The sequence below is a fragment of the Hydra viridissima genome, unplaced genomic scaffold (genome assembly GCF_058129835.1).
Source record: "Hydra viridissima isolate aposymbiotic clone 2 unplaced genomic scaffold, HvirCarnegie_v1 scaffold_8, whole genome shotgun sequence".
Lineage (NCBI taxonomy): Eukaryota > Metazoa > Cnidaria > Hydrozoa > Anthoathecata > Hydridae > Hydra > Hydra viridissima.
Genome location: NW_028324307.1, coordinates 15,642,704 through 15,662,098, shown reverse-complemented (window position 1 = coordinate 15,662,098; position 19,395 = coordinate 15,642,704). Strand labels below are relative to the sequence as shown.

Genomic DNA, 19,395 nt, shown 5'->3' with positions numbered 1-19,395 from the left:
GACAAAGTTCAGCAACTTATCAAAAGAATGTTTTAGCCAACTGCAAGCAAAACTTTTTAGCTCTGGTGAAGTTTTTACACACACCCAAATAGTTAGTGGATTTCAGAATACTGGCTTGTTTCCACTCGACACCAGTAGAATCGATCAGTTAAAATTGAAAATTGCTAATACGTTTGAAACACCGTCATCTCAACCTGAGCCTTCATCATCTCAACCAGTGCCACCACCACTACTAGCACCAGGAACTACACCATCTCAGCCTCTACTAACTGAATCTATATCAACAACATCTAGCATCAGCATGTATTGCATAGCATTAGCTTCAAAGTCACCTCCAAATCCAACTCGCCTGCAAACAACCTTCAATAGTGTAGTAACTCCGGCTATTCAAAAGGAAATTTAAAAAGAGGTTGAAAAACAATTGCAATCGGCCCAATCGCTTGCAGCAGCTTTGCAACAAAAGTTTCGCATCCAATACGTTGACACAAAAAAACGAAAAAATGTAGATGTACCAAGGTTCGATGGGGAGTGTCTCAGTAAACCTTAAATACTCAAAAGATTGAAAGATGCTGAGAGCAAAAAACCAGCAAAGCAAGCTAAAAAACAGCGTAAGCTAAGCTTTAATGACGAGTAGCAAATCAAGCAGATCAAGCAACAACAGCAACTCCAACAACAATAACACCTGCAAACCAAGTCAAGTGTAAAAAGTGCCTTAATGTTTTAGGCGAAGCTTCAACAAGTCAATGCATGGAATGGTATCAGTGTGAAAATTCAAAATGCAAGGTTTGGCTTTGTCAAACATGCATACCAAAGCGATATGTAAAAAGCGCTGAGTTTTATTGCACCAAAAAGTGCCGCACAAGTGACTATTCAGCTCAACCTCTAGTAGCTCTCTGCGACTAAACATCACAAAAATAAAGTTTTTTTTATAAGGTTGTTTCTTAATTGCTATTATTGGTTGTTTTTTAATTGTTATTATTGGTTGCTTTTTGTTTTTTTTTAGTTAAGTGTTGTTTTAATCACACATAGATTTGCGTATTTCATTCTCCTCGAATGTGAAGGTAGAATCAAATAACTTTTTGTTTCAATTAAATAAAGTTTCTTAAAAAACTAAATTTTTTTTTACTTGATTTGTATATATTTAAATACAGCTCAAACTTCTCTACAACTTTTAAAAAAAAAAAATTAAAACCTTTTTCCCTTAAAAAAAAATCAATTAAAATTCTTAACTTTTTTATTTGACCCCATTTTATTCTATTAAAAAAATTTTTTTCCAGATTTTTACAGCCAATTTTTGAATTAATTTTCAGTTTTCATCATTTCCCGCGCTTCGAAATGGATATAAGATTCGAACACAGAAGTAAAACTTGAATTTACTGGTAAACATTTTTTGATCAGCATTTACATTTTGGAAATGAAAATGTTGGACTTTTTATGTTTAAATAAATAAATTTATTGTAAATTCAATTTTTATTATTTTTAATTTATTATTATTCAATTTATTATTATAATTTTTATTTTAAAAGATTGTAATTTATTCGTTGTTGTTCGTCGAAAACAGAAAAACAAACTTCCATTTTCGTTCCAAAATGAAAAATTTTATGTGAACACGAAATCCAAGGATAAAAACAGGGGTTAAGTAAATAAACGCAATACAAACCATCAGAAAAATTACAGTTTTTTGCAAAAATATCTTTAACTCTTATATCTAACACATACTTCTTACGTTACTAATGTAAGCCAATGAAACAGCATGTCGCCAAAACAAATATAACTTGAAGGCTACTCATATTGAAGTAGCTCAACTTGCTTTTTTAAAATAATATTTTAATTCAATTCTAACATTAAATTATTCTGAAAAAAAAAAAAGTTACGATCCAAAAATAAAAAACGCTTTAACGGAAAAAAACTTTTGTAACGCTGTCAAGGTTTAGACGAAAGATTTTTTTCACGACGAATCTTAAGATTACGAAAAACTCTCTTGACATCTGAATAAATATAAATGCAAGTTTTTTTCAATTTTTGATTTAGATTTTAATCAATTAAGATCATCCAGTTTAAATTTTCAATGGATATTTAATCTCTATAATCAATTCAGATTAAGGGTAGAAAACAATGGAATAGTACTACCGTATTAGTTTATTACCTAAAAAGGGTGTAGTGTAAACAATACCTCATCTAGATAACAATTCAGCATGTTTTTGAAAACAAAAGTAAGGGAGAGGGGGCATTTTTTGTCAAACAACGAAATCTGAAATATCTTTTTAAAAAAGTGTCCTAATGTACCCCCCCCTCTCCACTACTCTTTAATGTTCTTCTGACTAGTTATTTAGAATACAAAATTGCTGAGGTTTAAAAAACTTATAAAGAGATTTGAAATATCATTTTAAATATTTAAAGTGTCACCGAAAAGATATCTAAAAGATTTGAGGATACTTCTTTTGCTCTTTGATCCTCCTTTGATCCTCACATTATAATATTTAGTATGCTCACATAATATTTACTTGCAAACCTTTTATTCCTTCAATTTATTCCTTCAATTTAAGTAGATTCATTATTAGGTAGTGAATCTATTGAAGTAGTTCCTACATCAGTGGAGACCTTTTCAGGAGACTCATCAGCTCCAGCTGTTTTAACTTCTTCGTTTTTGGGAAGAAGTTTGTAGTCCGAGATAACAACGGTCACTTCACCAACGGTCACTTTAACATCGACTCGGCTACGATGATCTACGTATTTGAGGTAAGGACTTGCTGATGAACTAAGGAACAAACAAAAAAAAAAAATACGCAAAAAAGCTGAAAACAAGTTTACTTAATGATAAAGTAAATATCTTACTTTCTGCAAGTATACTAACCTATTTCTATTTTTACGTGAACTTGAGCTCGCTTTTTGGTATTTTGACGAAGAAAAATCAGGAAGCAGAGGAAATGAAGATGCGATCTGTTGAGCAACAATATTTGCAGTCACGCGAGGTTTTCTATAACAAACAAACAACTTTAAATACAAATATGAGCGTTAACTAACACTCGAGTAAGTCACACTACCACTAAAAAGAGAGAAAAATCTTTATTCAAACATATTACAATAATTTTAATTTGATTTTAGTAAGGGTTTTTAAGTATTAATTAATGTAAAATAATAGCCAATGTGTAATAGTAAATGTAATTGTTTCAATAAAAGTTTGAAGTGGTTGAAGAGAAATTTTTTTTTTAAAGGGAAATAGCGAAAAATAAAAAGCATTGTGAAATACAACCCTCTAACCTTGTAGAAGTACCTTTTCTCGTATCACATATTTTGCACTTGAAAGCCTCACTAGCATTTGAGTAAGTGCAAACAGAGCAGCTCCATGATCGTTCATCCATTAGATAAAATAAACAATATTTTTAATCTAAAGGTATTAAGAACACAACAAACTTTATAGTTGTTATAAATGTTAGTTTTTAATGTAATTGTAATAAACGTAATTGTAATAAACCTTCTAAAACAGGGTTTCAATAACACATGAAGTACTTAAAACAGCTGAAGATTCCTTGCCTCATACTATTTTTAGTTTTCTGTTTAAGTAGCTCTAAAAAGATTCTTCAAATATATTTTTGCTAAATGAATTATAAATATTTTTTTCACTGCCAATAGTAGGAAGTCAAATAACAAAAAACCTCTCTTTGGTCTGGTTATTATCTGAATTAAAAAGAGATCAACTGTTAGCATGGATCAGAGGCAATAGATTTCATCAACTGTTAACATATATCTATGGCAATAGATTGAAACTTGCATCCTTACAAGATTACAAAGAATACTTATAAGATAACAAAGAATAGCAGTTTAGTATTAATTAGTTAAAAGATAATTACTACCAAAAAATAACAAGAATCAACAATTAAAATTGAAAAAAAAAAAATATTTTGGTAATTTTAAAATATGCTCTAGTACATTTTAAAATATGCTCTAGTACAAGCTAAAAGATTTCATGCTAAAATATCCTCTTGTACAAGCTAAAAATATACTCTTGTTCAAGCCAAAAATAAAATTACTAACAACTTCAAAAGAAATGTATAAAAAGTTGTTTGAATGAGTTTTCATTACTTTGCATTGTTGTAGAAATTTGAATGCATCACTATTACCCCCTAAATAAACATAAATACATTTATTACTAAATATATTTTTATTTATATATAAGTAAAAACATAAAACAGTCAATCTTTGTAAGAATAATTTTTTGTAAAACATTAACTACATCACACTTCTTCGTTTGTTAAAATCGGTGGTCCTCTCCAAATATTTGGCTCCATATGATAATAAACTAATGCGACCAAAATTGCAAACACAGCAAATATAATAAGGATAATTCTACACCAAGATTTTGATGACTTTTTTGGTGGACTAGGAATTTGTACTGTACGTTGTGTTTTAGCTGTAACTGAATTTGTCTGTGTTGTAAATGCAGATTGTTTTACACTGCCTCCTGAAGGAGTATAGAAAGGTTTTCTGCGAAGGACATCATCAACAGGTTCATAATGACGACTGTATGGAGACTCTTGAATATACAAATCAGGAGGACATTTATGATGTAAATTAGGTTTTGGCGTTGAAATCTGCTGAAAAGTTTCTTCAAAGCTACTTTTAATCTCAAAATCTAAAAAAGCATACTTTTTATTTTTATTGTGCCATACCTTAACAAATATATGTAAAGAATTATGTTATCACAAGTTAAAGCTCTACAAAGAAATATATAGACTAAAAAGATATTTTAAATATGATCAATGCTATTTATTTTAAAAAAATGCCAAATACCTTTGTCAGGAGTACTCTGCTGTATACTTGTATATTTGGTAGAGTCCTGAACAATATCTTCATCATCACCATCTTCATGTTCAATAGACTCCTGAGATGTTTCACCAGATAACACTTGCACTATAAAAAGGTAAAATTTCTAAACAGTCAGAAACATTTTGTTAAAAAATAAAAAGATTGCTCTAAACAATAAAACTTAATAAAATAATTTTATTAGTATTATCTAATAAAATTATTTTAAATATTATCTAATAATACTGAATTAAAAATAAAGCAGGAAATAATTGAAAGCAGAATAGTTAGTTTCAATTTAAGTTAATTTAGTAATAAAATTTAAAAAAAAGATAGCAACAATATTTTCTCATTAAAATTTAACTTTTTCCTGGAAAAAAAACAGAAAGTGAAACCAAGAAAGATAATTAATATATATCTTTAGCATTACAGACAAAAGGTGTTAGCTACTGCAGGTCTGTTTCAAGTAGGTTTCTCAAATGAATTAGCTCAGGATTTTCCCAATTTATTCAGCAATTCCTTTTTACAAGTGGCTTAATGAAAATTGCTAACTATTAAATGTAATAGATGGCTTTAATAGGTGTTGATTCCCTAATAAATGCAATTCATTAGTGAATGAATCAGCACCTATTACATTATTTGTTATGGTTCATTATATAAAAACTGTATTTGGTTTTTATTTTTAAAAAAAAAATTAGATAGCTTTGTTACTTTAAAAATGTGTTATTGTTTATGTAAATTTTTGAAACAATTATTTTTTTGTTTATGATAAATTCTTGTCATCAACTTTAATGGTAATTCTTCATAAAAAATAATAAGCAACAACGACTTAAGCATGAACATGGAGTTATGGATTTATTTGATGTCTGATTATTTCCTCACAAAGTTACTGTTCCTTTAGGATGCATTAAAAAGTTTATGATTTATTGTGCTTCTCAGATAATGAAACATGCAAAAATTTCTTGATGACATGCTGCATTAAACATTTAGAAGCCAAATATTTTTTGCAAGTACTTGACATAATCTCCAGGATCTTGCATTTTACTTGACATAATCTCCTGGATCTGAGTTTTGAAATTGCTATCCACTTTTTCTTAAAATCTTTTTCATCTGCTGCAAATTTCTTGGTTTCAATTTATAATTGACCAATAACTTTCAAGAACTTAATGATAAATTGTTTTAATTTCTCCATAAATGGATTGCTTTGGAATTTTACTACTATGATATGTTTTACATTCTTCAAATTTAAGTACTTTTACTATCAAAGCATGGCTGCATTTAAATTTTCTTGGAAGATCTCTCTGTGACTGACATGGATTTGCCTTTACAATGCAAATGATTGATTTTGCTTTATATTAATCTATAAATCCTTTCTTTTTTCCAGTTCCTATTTTTCTTTCAATTGATCGAGTCTCTTTATATGGCCGCAAAATAAATCAAACTGAAGATTGAGCAACGCCAGACAATTTTGAAATTTCAACTTGTGACAATGAAAGACTTTGAAAAGAAAAATTTCCAAAATTTTTTCTTGATTTATTGTTTACTCATTTTAACCGAATAACAACGATATGCAATACTTAGCACCAATACAATCAAACAAAAACACATTAGCTTCCTTCTGCAAAAATATCTAAAAATGTGTTCAGTACTTTTTGAGTAATTAATGATTAAAGGGCGCTGAATTTCATTGTGTTCAATTGATATAATCAGTACAGTATCCTAAACCAGTTTCCAAAGAACAGGCTTTTACATGATTCTTCACACTGGAAAATTGGGTTTTAAATTTTCTGAAACTGGTTTAGAGGAATTTAGAATTTCATGCTTTTTTAGAATTGTGATTTTTATTGCAGTGTTGTGCAAGGTAATTTGAAAAGATATCTTTAATGCATTAAATAAGATACAAAAAAATACAATCTTCCGGACAATCCTTTAAAATAGCTTTACTAGATTTTTTCCAATTCAAGGTCAAATGTCATTACTCCACAATTTTCACATGTAATCACCCACATGTGAAAATTGTGGAATAATAACACAATCCCCCTAAAACTCTTAAAAAAAACCTGAAATATATATTGCTGATCGCCAATTATCTTTAGGAAAATCAATAATTTGAATAAATAAAGTAATTTGAGTAACAAATCACGTCAAAGTTCAAATGAATATACTTAAAATAGTAGATTTCTTAAAATAAAATGGCATTTCTTCACTTAAAATAAATATGAAATTTAATGATCAGACTTCAGTTTTAAGTAAGTAATTAGAGATGACTGTTATTCATGGTGTGGAAAAATGTGTCCTGTAACTACTATATAAACAAAATTTATTAGGGATAATTGCAGGACATTAGTAACTTTGATAAATACGCATTAGAACTATTTTGTATATAATTAATTTGTATTATATAAATTACCTGACTGGTGTCTGAATTATTTTTTAATGTTAAATATTTTTGGCTATTTGATTGTAATCAAAACTATCTAGCTTAATTGTGAATATTACATGACTATTCTTATTCAAAATTTTGTTTTATTTATCATTTTTCCTGATAGAAAATTCATTTTTAGCCTACATGCTTAAATTGTAAAAAAGATTAACTGAACTTAAGGCATTTCAATACCAGTGTGATAGCTACATAACGTAACTTGTGTCAAACTGTAACAAAATGCCAGTAACTAAATATTGCAGCTTTATGGTTAATGATATTTTAATAATTTAATTTCACATCTTCATCTTGACAAATGTCTTTTTTGTTAAGAGCAATCATCAATTTGTCATTATTTAAAAAAAGCTAGTGTTCCTAAATTAATCCCATCCTTGTAATGACTATTGCTAACTATTCTTTTAGGTCTAATACCAAAACAACTTGATCTTCTAGAGCAAGAATGGAGCACATCCTGTAATTACCTCATAGGTATTCCATTTTTACTCGATATTCTGGGGTAATTAAAGGACATATAAAGTCAATAATATCCTCTAAACTAGAAGCTGTAACTCCAAATCATCTTGAGAACAGTCAGATTTAGGAAAGCTAAAGGAAATATGTAGGGAAAAATTATAGCCAAATATTTACTGGCTTCCAAATAATTGAAGGTTGGTTGATTTTGTCCCATAACTACCCTGCTTTACCCTATATTTTCTATAACATTTTACATAGTATATCAAATCTAACTTTATTTTGCTTCTATATGTATATTTAAAGAATGTGCTCTTTACTTTTATGAAAATGTAATTTAGGAATACAAAAGGGATAGGTTGACTATTTTTAGGGTTACCTTTTCAAATAAACTTTTTAGAATTTGAACTTAGTGATTATAACAAAAAGAACAATTTTGCCAAGAATTTCATCAACTAGATTTTGATGGCGGTCTTGATCAGTTTCATAAAAATTCTGATACACAAATAGTTACTACCTCTTATAATCAAAGTTAGAAAAATTCTAAATCAACTAAGGAGTCATTCCATGCCAACTGGACCAAGGTCCAACATGGACCCCCTCAGATTTTGATGAAACTTAGTGGGTTTGTTAATATCAATGAGAAAAGCAATTCCTGAAAATTTCAGCATAAAATCTTTTGTGGTTCATAAGGTACAGTCGTTTGAAATTTCTGATTTTTCCAAAAATAAAAACTTCAGTAGCAAAAACATGTCTTGTTCATACTTTGAAGCTCTATATTTTAAAAACAAAATTTCAGAAAACCTTCTAGTTTTTTTAATTGTATACAACTCTTGACTTACTTTAATAAAACTTTGACATTGAATTCTCAAATGTCACATTTTTTCCATAATGGCTACCTAAAAAAGCTAAAAAATTGTTTGCAAATGTAAAAAGTTGATTTTTGATGAGTCAATATACATAAACTGCAATTTAAGAAGTGAAAAGACATATTTTTTTAGTTTCTATATATAGTAGGCTTCCAAGTTTTGTAAAATTTACTGATAAGATACAAATCAGTAAAAAATTATAGACTTCTAAAAATGGCTGCGGCTAAACCTTAGGAAAATGTGCCTTCACTTCAAACCACCGGTAACCAAGGACCAACACTGGTTTTAATATTTTTTTTTTTTTCTTCTAATTTAATAGACTTTATTTCAGTGATTTCAGAAAAAAAAATAGTGGGTACTCATGGGGAAGTTACAAAATCAGAACAATGAAAATTGCCCAAAATGCATTAAAAACAATAAAAATAAAGTTATTGTTGTACTTTAGTTTGTGTTATATATTCTAATACAAAGTATGTATGAGTTTAAAAGTATTTCACAATAAGTACTAGAAATAAGTTTTTAGTTAAGCTTGAATTAAACTCAGTTTTTAAATAGCCCCAGCTCATACCTGCCCCTTCCCCCCCCCCTCCCCCCTTTCCCCCTCCCCCAACCATTTACTTTTTCACATTTTTGCCCAGAACTTAGAAAAAATTTGTAATTGGACACTTTTCATTACACCGTGTGTCTGGTTTTATCTCTGATGTATGAAGTACCTTAATACCCAAACACACCACTAAACATACATATGAAGACCACACTGAAAAAATGATCAAGCTACATTTTTATTGTTTTGAGTAAATTAGATTTTAAACTTCAAAACACCATAGTTCATTTATTTGTTAAGCTAAATATCTGTGTAATTTGATCGGTTTTCTAGTTATATAGTAAATTATATATATAAAAATATATATAGTTAAACTGCAGCCAAATAACAGGGGCAAAAACCCAAAAACAATTATATATATTTTATATATATATATAACTATATATATTTTTATATATATAATTTACTATATAACTAGAAAACCGATCAAATTACACAGATATTTAGCTTAACAAATAAATGAACTATGGTGTTTTGAAGTTTAAAATCTAATTTACTCAAAACAATAAAAATGTAGCTTGATCATTTTTTCAGTGTGGTCTTCATATGTATGTTTAGTGGTGTGTTTGGGTATTAAGGTACTTCATACATCAGAGATAAAACCAGACACACGGTGTAATGAAAAGTGTCCAATTACAAATTTTTTCTAAGTTCTGGGCAAAAATGTGAAAAAGTAAATGGTTGGGGGAGGGGGAAAGGGGGGAGGGGGGGGGGGAAGGGGCAGGTATGAGCTGGAGCTATTTAAAAACTGAGTTTAATTCAAGCTTAACTAAAAACTTATTTCTAGTACTTATTGTGAAATACTTTTAAACTCATACATACTTTGTATTAGAATATATAACACAAACTAAAGTACAACAATAACTTTATTTTTATTGTTTTTAATGCATTTTGGGCAATTTTCATTGTTCTGATTTTGTAACTTCCCCATGAGTACCCACTATTTTTTTTTCTGAAATCACTGAAATAAAGTCTATTAAATTAGAAGAAAAAAAAAAAAATATTAAAACCAGTGTTGGTCCTTGGTTACCGGTGGTTTGAAGTGAAGGCACATTTTCCTAAGGTTTAGCCGCAGCCATTTTTAGAAGTCTATAATTTTTTACTGATTTGTATCTTATCAGTAAATTTTACAAAACTTGGAAGCCTACTATATATAGAAACTAAAAAAATATGTCTTTTCACTTCTTAAATTGCAGTTTATGTATATTGACTCATCAAAAATCAACTTTTTACATTTGCAAACAATTTTTTAGCTTTTTTAGGTAGCCATTATGGAAAAAATGTGACATTTGAGAATTCAATGTCAAAGTTTTATTAAAGTAAGTCAAGAGTTGTATACAATTAAAAAAACTAGAAGGTTTTCTGAAATTTTGTTTTTAAAATATAGAGCTTCAAAGTATGAACAAGACATGTTTTTGCTACTGAAGTTTTTATTTTTGGAAAAATCAGAAATTTCAAACGACTGTACCTTATGAACCACAAAAGATTTTATGCTGAAATTTTCAGGAATTGCTTTTCTCATTGATATTAACAAACCCACTAAGTTTCATCAAAATCTGAGGGGGTCTATGTTGAAATCCTAAAATTTTGGTCCATTTGGCATGGAATGACCCTAAGACATTTGCCAACAAAAATATGATTTATACTTTAAAAGTATGCCAAAATAAAATTCAAATGAGCTAAGTTTAAGTTTAGATATGAGTTGTATAACAATACTGGACCAATTTTTATATATTGTGTACATGTAATCAAAAGCCCCTTTTTGATGAATGTAAATTAAGTTCAGAATTTTACTTATTACATTGATGACAAGATTTAGAGTGATAAGTTATAATAAAGTAGTTTTAATTTCTGTAAACTAAAATCATCTTACTAAATCTATACTTTGACTTAGTTAGATATCTGAACATTAGAGTGCTCTTTAAAAAAGAACTGTTAAGTTTCTGAGCCTTTAGATGTAATTTACAGTTGTCCAGAGACATTTTACCTAGCATTTTAAAATGTCGCTTAAAGCATAATTGAAAAAAGTTTATTAATTCAGAATATTTTAAACTTAGAATGGCAATCAACATTTTAAATAACTAGAAATTACTAGATTTATGAAAGAAAACAATTAAAGATATTTTATGTCGATGTATAATACATTTGCAAAAAAAAAAGTTCCAAATATGTTTATAAAAAGTTGTGTAAGCTAGTGAAATAGTTGACAAAAGAAACTAACTTCATAACATAAGCATCTAACAACTTCTAATGTATTTTATATAATTAAGTTTATGTAAACAAACAATAAATTTATAGTTCATAAACAAAACAATCTTACTCAGCTTCTTTTGGTAAACTCTTCTTGTTGTAGGAGTGATAGGCCCCACATTTATTCCATGAGCTAGAAGTTCCTTTCTAAGTTCATTATCTGATAATGTGACAATATCATCCATCTTTATTGTATTATTTCAAAATATAGTTGAAAGAATTGAAAATGTTATAAAATTATTACTAGTGCCACTAACAATTTGCTATTAGTTTATCAAGTATTTTAAATTGTAGAAAAATTTCAAATAAGCAGTAAAAAACGACATATATATCTATAAGTCGTTGGCGAAAATCATGTCAACACAGCATAGTTTTACTGTATAGCTCAATTGTTACAGAATCTACAGTTTTTATTGCAATTACAAAAATGAAACAATAAATATACCAAAAAATAATGAAAAAGAACTTTTAGTTAAATAACAAAGCCTTGCTAGTTAACTAAAATTTCTTTTTCATTTACCACGTGAATGTTACTATATTCCATCAGTACAACAAGTTCACTTCTTGAGTTTGTCATTTAAAATCATCCGCGCTATTCACAACTAATAACTATATAATCAAAAACTTCAGGTACGGGTACAATTTAATTATCAAAACCCGTGCATCAATCTTTATTAACCGGATACTAGCTATTATCAACCGTCAAAAGCTATTCTTACCCCGTATATGATCGATATTTTTTTCATTGAAACATTTTTAAGATAAATTTTATGATACTCGTAAACTTGCGAAATAGGAAGGTACCAACCCCCAAGTTTCGTAGATTTCTTTTTTAACAAAATTTCTCCACAAGACTCCCAACCCACTATTGTTATGTGGCACCTTATCAGACTAAATTAGGATGAGAATTTCAATCGCGCTTTATTAAAGCTTTTGCTCTCTAGTGGTCAACTACTTCGCGTTCTTAATCTTAACTTCAACATGCCCTTTCAAGCTGTTATCTGGATAACTTTTTTAAGCATTTAGAAAAAAAAAAAGCGACTTGTGTCAAAAAAAGTTGTGACTTGCTAAAGCCAAATACCACAACAATGAGGAACCACCTTAAGGATAATTTATATAGTTGTTTATAAGTGTGTTTATATTATTGTAAATATTATTGTGTATAATTTACCTTTCTGAACGGGCATAAACGGGTAATTTATAAATGCATATGTGTATTTAATGAAACAGGATCATCCACAGTATACAATCCATCTAAAACAATTGTTCATTAAGGTAAACATCAAGTTGAAGCAATTACAAGTGGTAAAAGAGGTTTGACCACTACATGCATATGTTCTATGAATGCAGCAGGCGAGTTCGAACCGTCTATGGTAATATTTAAACGTTCAAGGATGAGCGATGGCTTAAAAAAAAAAGGAACACCACCGGGAGCGGTGTTCTGATGTTTTAAAAACAAATGGATAACGTCAGAGCTTTTTGTTGAATGGTTAAAGCATTTCATAAAACATTTGGAAACATAATAACAAAAACATTTGGAAACAGTTGGAAAAAAAGTAACGAAAAGAAGTTACTACTTCTTTTGGATGGGCAATACAAAAAATATCGAAATATCCTCACATACAAAAAATATCGAAGCTGTCGATCTAGCGTGTGAGTATGGCATTATTATGCTATCTTTTTCCTAAACACACAACGCACCGGCAACGCAACCTTTGGACAAATCTTTTTTTAAATCTCTCAAAGCCAATTGAAATAAAGGGTTATCTACTTGGTTAACTACAAATCCCGGCAGCGCAGTTAAATAAAGTACTGTGTCAGAACTATTCGGAATTGCATATTCAATATTTGTTTGTATGGATATTGCTTTAAATGGCTTTAAATCTACCGGTGTTTGGCCATGCAACAGACATGAATTTCTGGATGATTTCAAAGTTTGTACACTCCTATGAAAAATTTAATTACTGAAGAGCTTTTTCGCACAAATGAAAATCAAGGAGCAACCTTACCCTATACGGGTAACTACTAATGTAATGGGTAATTCCTATATATCCCAATTAAACACATACGAGCATATAAAAGTAACCTAAACTATATCATAAACTTTAACGAGCATCAATCGGTAAAATCACAAGATATTATTCGAAAAATGTTAACTGAAAACCACAGTTTTCAAAAGACTATTCTCAACAATTCGTTGATAACAAATACTAGTTAAAAGAAATAAAACTTTGTGTGCGTGTATGATGGGGCAGAGGGAGAGAGAAGTGTTTAATAAAGTTTAATCAACTTAAACCCCTTTCGAAAAAACATATCAACAAGTATAAATCCCCCGAGATACTATTATGTGTTCTTTATTAATTCCGACCTGCTGATTACATAATTGAAATCAGAATGCTTCTATCACGTCAGAGAAAAATGTTTTAAAGATTCCGAAAAAATGAAAAAGAACGCCATCGAGTACTGCTTTTTCATTAGTCCGACAACATTTACATTTAAAACATAAGAAAGCATAAATACAGAAAAAATTCAACTAGACATTCAGCAGTCCTTATTGAGGTTTAAAAATAAAAGTTGCTTAAGAGATTTTGTAGCTACAATTAATTTCTAGACGCAAAATCAACAGAAATCTCCCATCATTTCTAAGACGAAAAAATCTTGATGGAACCTTTCTCGTTGTTCGTCACTGCTATACCATGTTCGCGTTCCTAGCTTCGTGTTCCTGGCTCCTGGAGGGAAGAAATCCAGATGTGAGTACAGTAAAAATAAGTAAATAAGTAAATGCATCTTAAGTTTATTTTACATTTATTAGTTGTATTACTATTGATTCAAAGTAAAGTCCACAAACATCCGTTAAATATTTTTTTTAATTCAATAACTCAAGCTTGTGAAACAAACCATTAATATCTATACAAAAACATATAATGTCTTTGGCATGAGGAGGGTAGTGCATGTTTTGTTATGAAAGGATTTACATTTGCTCATGATAGCAGATGATTCCAATACAAATTAAACAACAGTTTAAGTTCTCTTACAAGATTGTTAAAAATGGGCTTTGTTTAAGTGAGGCCAATTTTTGTTCTTCTTCATAAGAAGCAACTTCTTGATCTTCAACATCACACTGTCTGGCCTTCAATATCACACTGCATTGTCTAGTCTTTAACATCATCCGTACTGTCATCAATTGTGTTGTTTGGATACGTTGGTTGAATGGGCACAGTATTCTTAGCGTTATGCAAGACTAGCCTTAGAGCTAACATACAGTCTGAATAAATTGTAACTGATTTGTTCTTCTCGGCGAATCCTCCTATGCTGGTTATATTGAAGAAACAATCCGATTAATCATTAGTAGGTTCACGCCACACTATGGGTATATAAAAAGACGTTGAAACTTTATTTCCGAGTGGTAAAATATATTTTTAAGTTCAAAATATGAAGATGGTCAGAGGCTTTAATGCATACTGTGAGGAGGGAAGATGAAGAAAATTGTAAACATTATCTTTAAGTTTTACCCGACTCAAACACGCTACATTCGAACGAGGAAAAGAGTAAGTCAACCAAAAAACACCAGGTGGACACACATGTCTAATAACATGAAAAATGAATAAGTCACACCATAAATGATTAAAACTGTTTCGCAAACACGACTTGAAACACAATGATATGATTTTAATTAGTAAAGTTCTAGAAAGTTCTGTAGCCACTCTGATGTAAAGACTAATAAAAAGAAAACTAGTAAAACTTGTTTTAAAGAATACCATGACTCAGAAGTTGAAACTAAAGTACTGAACGAACTTGAAGAAAAAGAAATCTATTGTCTGGACGAGAATTCAAAATAACACCTGCGGACAGATAGAAAAAGGAACGGTTGAGAAAATCTTTTAGATTTTTACGTTTTCTTTTGGGGAAGATTTTTTTAGTAGATTTTCTTGAGACCTCTCTTTAGAGAGATGTTTTCGGGAAAATTTTGATGAAATGTTTTAAAGAGAGTTTTGAAGATGAATTAAGAAAGAGTTATGAAAGATTATAAAAAGAATTTTAAGAGAAAGAAAAGAGTTTTAAGAGATTTTAAAAGAGAATTTATGAGAAAAGGATTTTTGAAGATTTAAAGAGAATTTAATGAAAAGAATTTATGAACAATTTAAAGAGGAACTTATGAGAAGGATTTGGTAAGGAAATGTATTTGAGTAACTTTCAATTTGCGTTGTTATAAGTATTAATGTATTGTTATTTGTATGAGTTAATATTAAGAGAATATATATATTGATGAGAAACAATTGAGAATATTGATTAAGAAAAATAAGTAAGAGAAGAAAAATCAGTCGTAAGTATTTTTACTTTTGCTTTCATTTTAAGTAAGGCAATATTATCATTATAAATATTTTTATTGTTGCTTTGTTTGAGTAAACAATTTTTATTTAAAAAGTCTGATGCTCCTATCGCGCTTTTACCACATCTGCGTTACACACTGACAGTCCTACCTCACATTCTATCACTCTCTATATTTGTGCTACCATTACACTTACATAGAACCACCACAGTCACATTTAATAATCATCATCCTTTAACATAAATTAATATAATATAAAAATAAAATTTTTAAATAAAGTCCGCCACCCTCACACTCACATCGCTGCTTTCATTATCGCTGTCCCACACTTTTACATCACTCAAATATACTCTGAACATAATATAAAAACTAATAAAAAGAAAAGAATTAATAAAATCCGCCGCCCTCACAATACATTAATTGCGAAGTAAATTTCATATAAAATTTTTGAAAAATCAGAAATGGATATTCAAAACATGAAAGTTTTTTTTGCATCACTTATTTTAAGATTAAAGTTGAAAGTTCGTAAATTAAAACACAAAAAATGAAATTTCGAGATCGTTGAATTTTTAAAGAATATATATTTCTAAACCATTCTTTCTTAAAAGTCTTTAACAATTATTAAGAAACAAAATGGATACCATTTTTTGGCCATAGTGTTCTTTTCCGCATTTTTTTAAATTTTTTTAAAATTATATTGCAGATTATGAAAAATTGTTTAAAATAAAGAAATTTGGTATCCATTTCATTTTTTGACTAACGCAATGTACTCTACATAAAGAAAAATAAAGGCTAACCAAAACGCCAATAATCACCATTTTTTCAACACAATCAGTTTAACTTCCATAATTAGAAACCTCTTTATGTAAAACAGTAATTGGTCTGATTTTTATTGCTTAAAGCTGAATTGATTTTCCCGACATTATTTTAATAGTTCGAAGCACAAAGATAAAAAAATGTCCAATATTATTGATTGTTTCATTTCATCAATATTTATTTCTTTTTCTTTTCATAAATTTGATAAAGAAATTTGAATTCCCTAAAAGATTAAAGTTAAAAAAAAAAAACTTTCTTGTAAGTGATGTACATTCATTTTTTTTTTTGGCTTAAAAAAACAAGCTCAACCCCCTCCCCACTCACCTATATCCCTATTTAGTACTTCATATAAAGTCCACCACTCGAAGATATTTTATTAATGAAACTAATGGTTCTGAGAAAATGGCTCGTATCAATGTTTTCTTCTTTTTCAAGTTTATGTTAAAGAACCTTGTGTGGGTCAAAAAACAAAAAAATTGCTAATATTCTTCATTTTTTAGACCATGATCTTTCATAAACTGCAATTGGAAAAGAGGGAGTTTCAGTCGATGACAAATCTAGAACCAGATCAACCTTCCAGCACTAGCACGGAAGGTTGATCTGGTTCTAGATTTTTCATCGGCAGAAACCTGGTGAACTTAATAGTGCCAAAATAATTTAGCTAACATTTTAATTGAACTGAATTTTGTTGAATAATTAGATTAAAAAAGCTGATAAATTGAATATTAAATTACTTTAAGATGCTTACAGCTATGTGACTATTTCTTTGCAAATTTCAGCTCATTCTATTGTGGAAAAAGTGAAATAGAATTCTTTTACTTTAATTACTACAGTTTTATTCAGCTATTAAAATCAAAATTACTCGTTAGCCATTTTACCTTATTTATCTGTAAAAAAGATTTTGGCTGTAACAAATATTAGAAAACATTATTATCATTTCCAATAAGTAAAATGAAACCTTTCATAAGGTCAAGACTAATAGAAAATGCAGCCATTGAGAGACCGCTTTTCCCAAATAAGACATGTCAACCTATTCTACTCTTTTAAGAAAACCCCCTCACCATGTAGTGCAAGTCTGGAAAAGCATATTCCATTCCTTTATTATCTTGTGTTAAAAATAATGAAGGAATCAAGGTGAATAAAGAAAAACAAGTAAATAACTTGAGCCTTACTAAAACTTTTCATAGAAACTCGATTTCTGTAATTTATAACGATTCGATTTTCTATATTCGATTTCAAACTCACCGAAAATGTTGATGTTATTGTTGTAAAAGCACTATGCAACATTTTCAAACTGCGTGAACATTTATCTTGATTTAAAACATGCATTATAAATGTTACAAATTTAAAAAGAACTAAAAGCTTCACATCGATAATGTAAAAGAAAATTTTGACTTGCATGCAGTAATTTGCATATCAGTTGCAGTCGTTGGTTTTCAACAAATGACAGATGACATTTCTGCGACTATATATTCTGTAAAAACAAGTAATTGGTCGATTGAGGCAATAAATCAGATTTAACTTTTACTCAGCAAAACACATTTGCACAAAAAAATTGGACCTTTTAATTACGAGATCTCTTGTCTGGACCACAAAATGGGACCAGAGTATGACAATTGGCTTCCCTAAACCATCTCTGAGCACTTCAATTGCAGCCCACACTGCTAATCAATTTAAGTCGCTGGCAATCACCATGATCTGGTCACTTGATACTCTACATGCATAAACAAATATGTCTGCTTATTTGTACCAACCAGTTCAATGGGCACCAAAACAATATGTTTAAAGATATGTTTTCTCTTTTTATAAAATATATCTTTTTTCTATATATAAAAATATTTTTTACATAAACTTTATTTAAATCCCTGGCCTTGTCACCATGGCAAAAAAAGCACCGTGTGAACCTAAGAGTAACTTATTCTCTTCAAACCATGTCCCATGGTTTATCTACGTAATCTTCCAAAAGGAGTGGGGTTGAAATTTATTTTAAAATATTCATCAAGTTAACAATATTCGTAAAAATATTTTCAAATATTTTAGGCGCAATAGCCTCAGGCTAAGTATTACTATTTGTAATTATTGTTTGTAATTACGCCCATAGGACTTAGTCTTGATATATAAAACTATATAATTTAAAAAAAAATTAAAACATTCTTTAGAAATATAGTATGTTTGTATTATCTTTTCGGTCAAGTCACTTAATGTTTTTAAACTTCAGATAACAGCATCTCTTCTTTTTCAAGAGTTGCCAACGCAGAGATAAAGTTGATTGAAAATAACACAAAAAAGAATTTTTACAGTATAGGCAGTAAGTTCCGTAATATCCAGTTGGACAAACATAATATGGTACACCAGCGTAAATTAGCCTACAAACGCCTCAATTTAACCAAATCTCTGGATAACACTATCTGACTTTTGGTATTTTGATCTCCACAATTTCCAATTGGAGTTGGGCTTTTAATTGATCCAGTCGGCGAGTCATGCACAGCATTACGTTTGCCTCCCGTTTGAGCATGAATTCGACAAACACGGATAGATTAAAGAAAAAGAAAAACTTTAGTTTATTTAGACCCTGCTTTTTTATACCCTATTTCACAATTGTTACTCCTAACTTTTCTTATCTTTAATATTTGAAAGCAATTTTAAATGATTTTTTTTTTAAGAAGAATTTTATTCCTTTGGATCGAATTCACTTGAAAATAGGAATATTTTAAGCAAAAACTTACAATATCTTTTTTATTAGAGATGATGTTAAAGTTATTAGGGAACAGAAAAATATTTTCCTACTATTTATCTTTTTACTGTTTTTTTTTAAAAAAAATTCTATTTG

General features: G+C 29.2%; 3 protein-coding genes across 5 annotated transcripts in view; 1 reads left to right on the top strand and 2 right to left on the bottom strand.

Moving 5' to 3' along the window:
• Window positions 1-1,511: 1,511 nt before the first annotated feature.
• LOC145195189 (YY1-associated factor 2-like) lies at window positions 1,512-3,596 on the bottom strand. Its single transcript, XM_080072998.2, has 4 exons — window positions 3,476-3,596; window positions 3,262-3,388; window positions 2,855-2,977; window positions 1,512-2,758 (listed from the first exon to the last, which is right to left on the bottom strand). Exons 2-4 carry the CDS (start codon window positions 3,360-3,362, stop codon window positions 2,542-2,544), a joined length of 441 nt encoding a protein of 146 aa, XP_079929124.2. The 5' UTR covers window positions 3,363-3,388; window positions 3,476-3,596; the 3' UTR covers window positions 1,512-2,541.
• A 304-nt stretch (window positions 3,597-3,900) lies between these two features.
• LOC145195188 (uncharacterized) lies at window positions 3,901-11,646 on the bottom strand. The gene is made up of 3 exons (XM_090096365.1): window positions 11,490-11,646; window positions 4,792-4,911; window positions 3,901-4,633 (listed from the first exon to the last, which is right to left on the bottom strand). Exons 1-3 carry the CDS (start codon window positions 11,602-11,604, stop codon window positions 4,236-4,238), a joined length of 633 nt encoding a protein of 210 aa, XP_089952491.1. The 5' UTR covers window positions 11,605-11,646; the 3' UTR covers window positions 3,901-4,235.
• Window positions 11,647-14,882: 3,236 nt separating this feature from the next.
• The window catches only part of LOC149885316 (uncharacterized), a 48,136-nt gene continuing 43,623 nt past the window's right edge, over window positions 14,883-19,395 (top strand). For all 3 annotated transcript variants that reach the window (XR_016455207.1, XR_016455205.1, XM_090096651.1), the window contains exon 1: window positions 14,883-15,588. The gene's annotated coding sequence lies outside the window, so the exon portion shown is untranslated. The remainder of the gene's footprint in view (window positions 15,589-19,395) is intronic.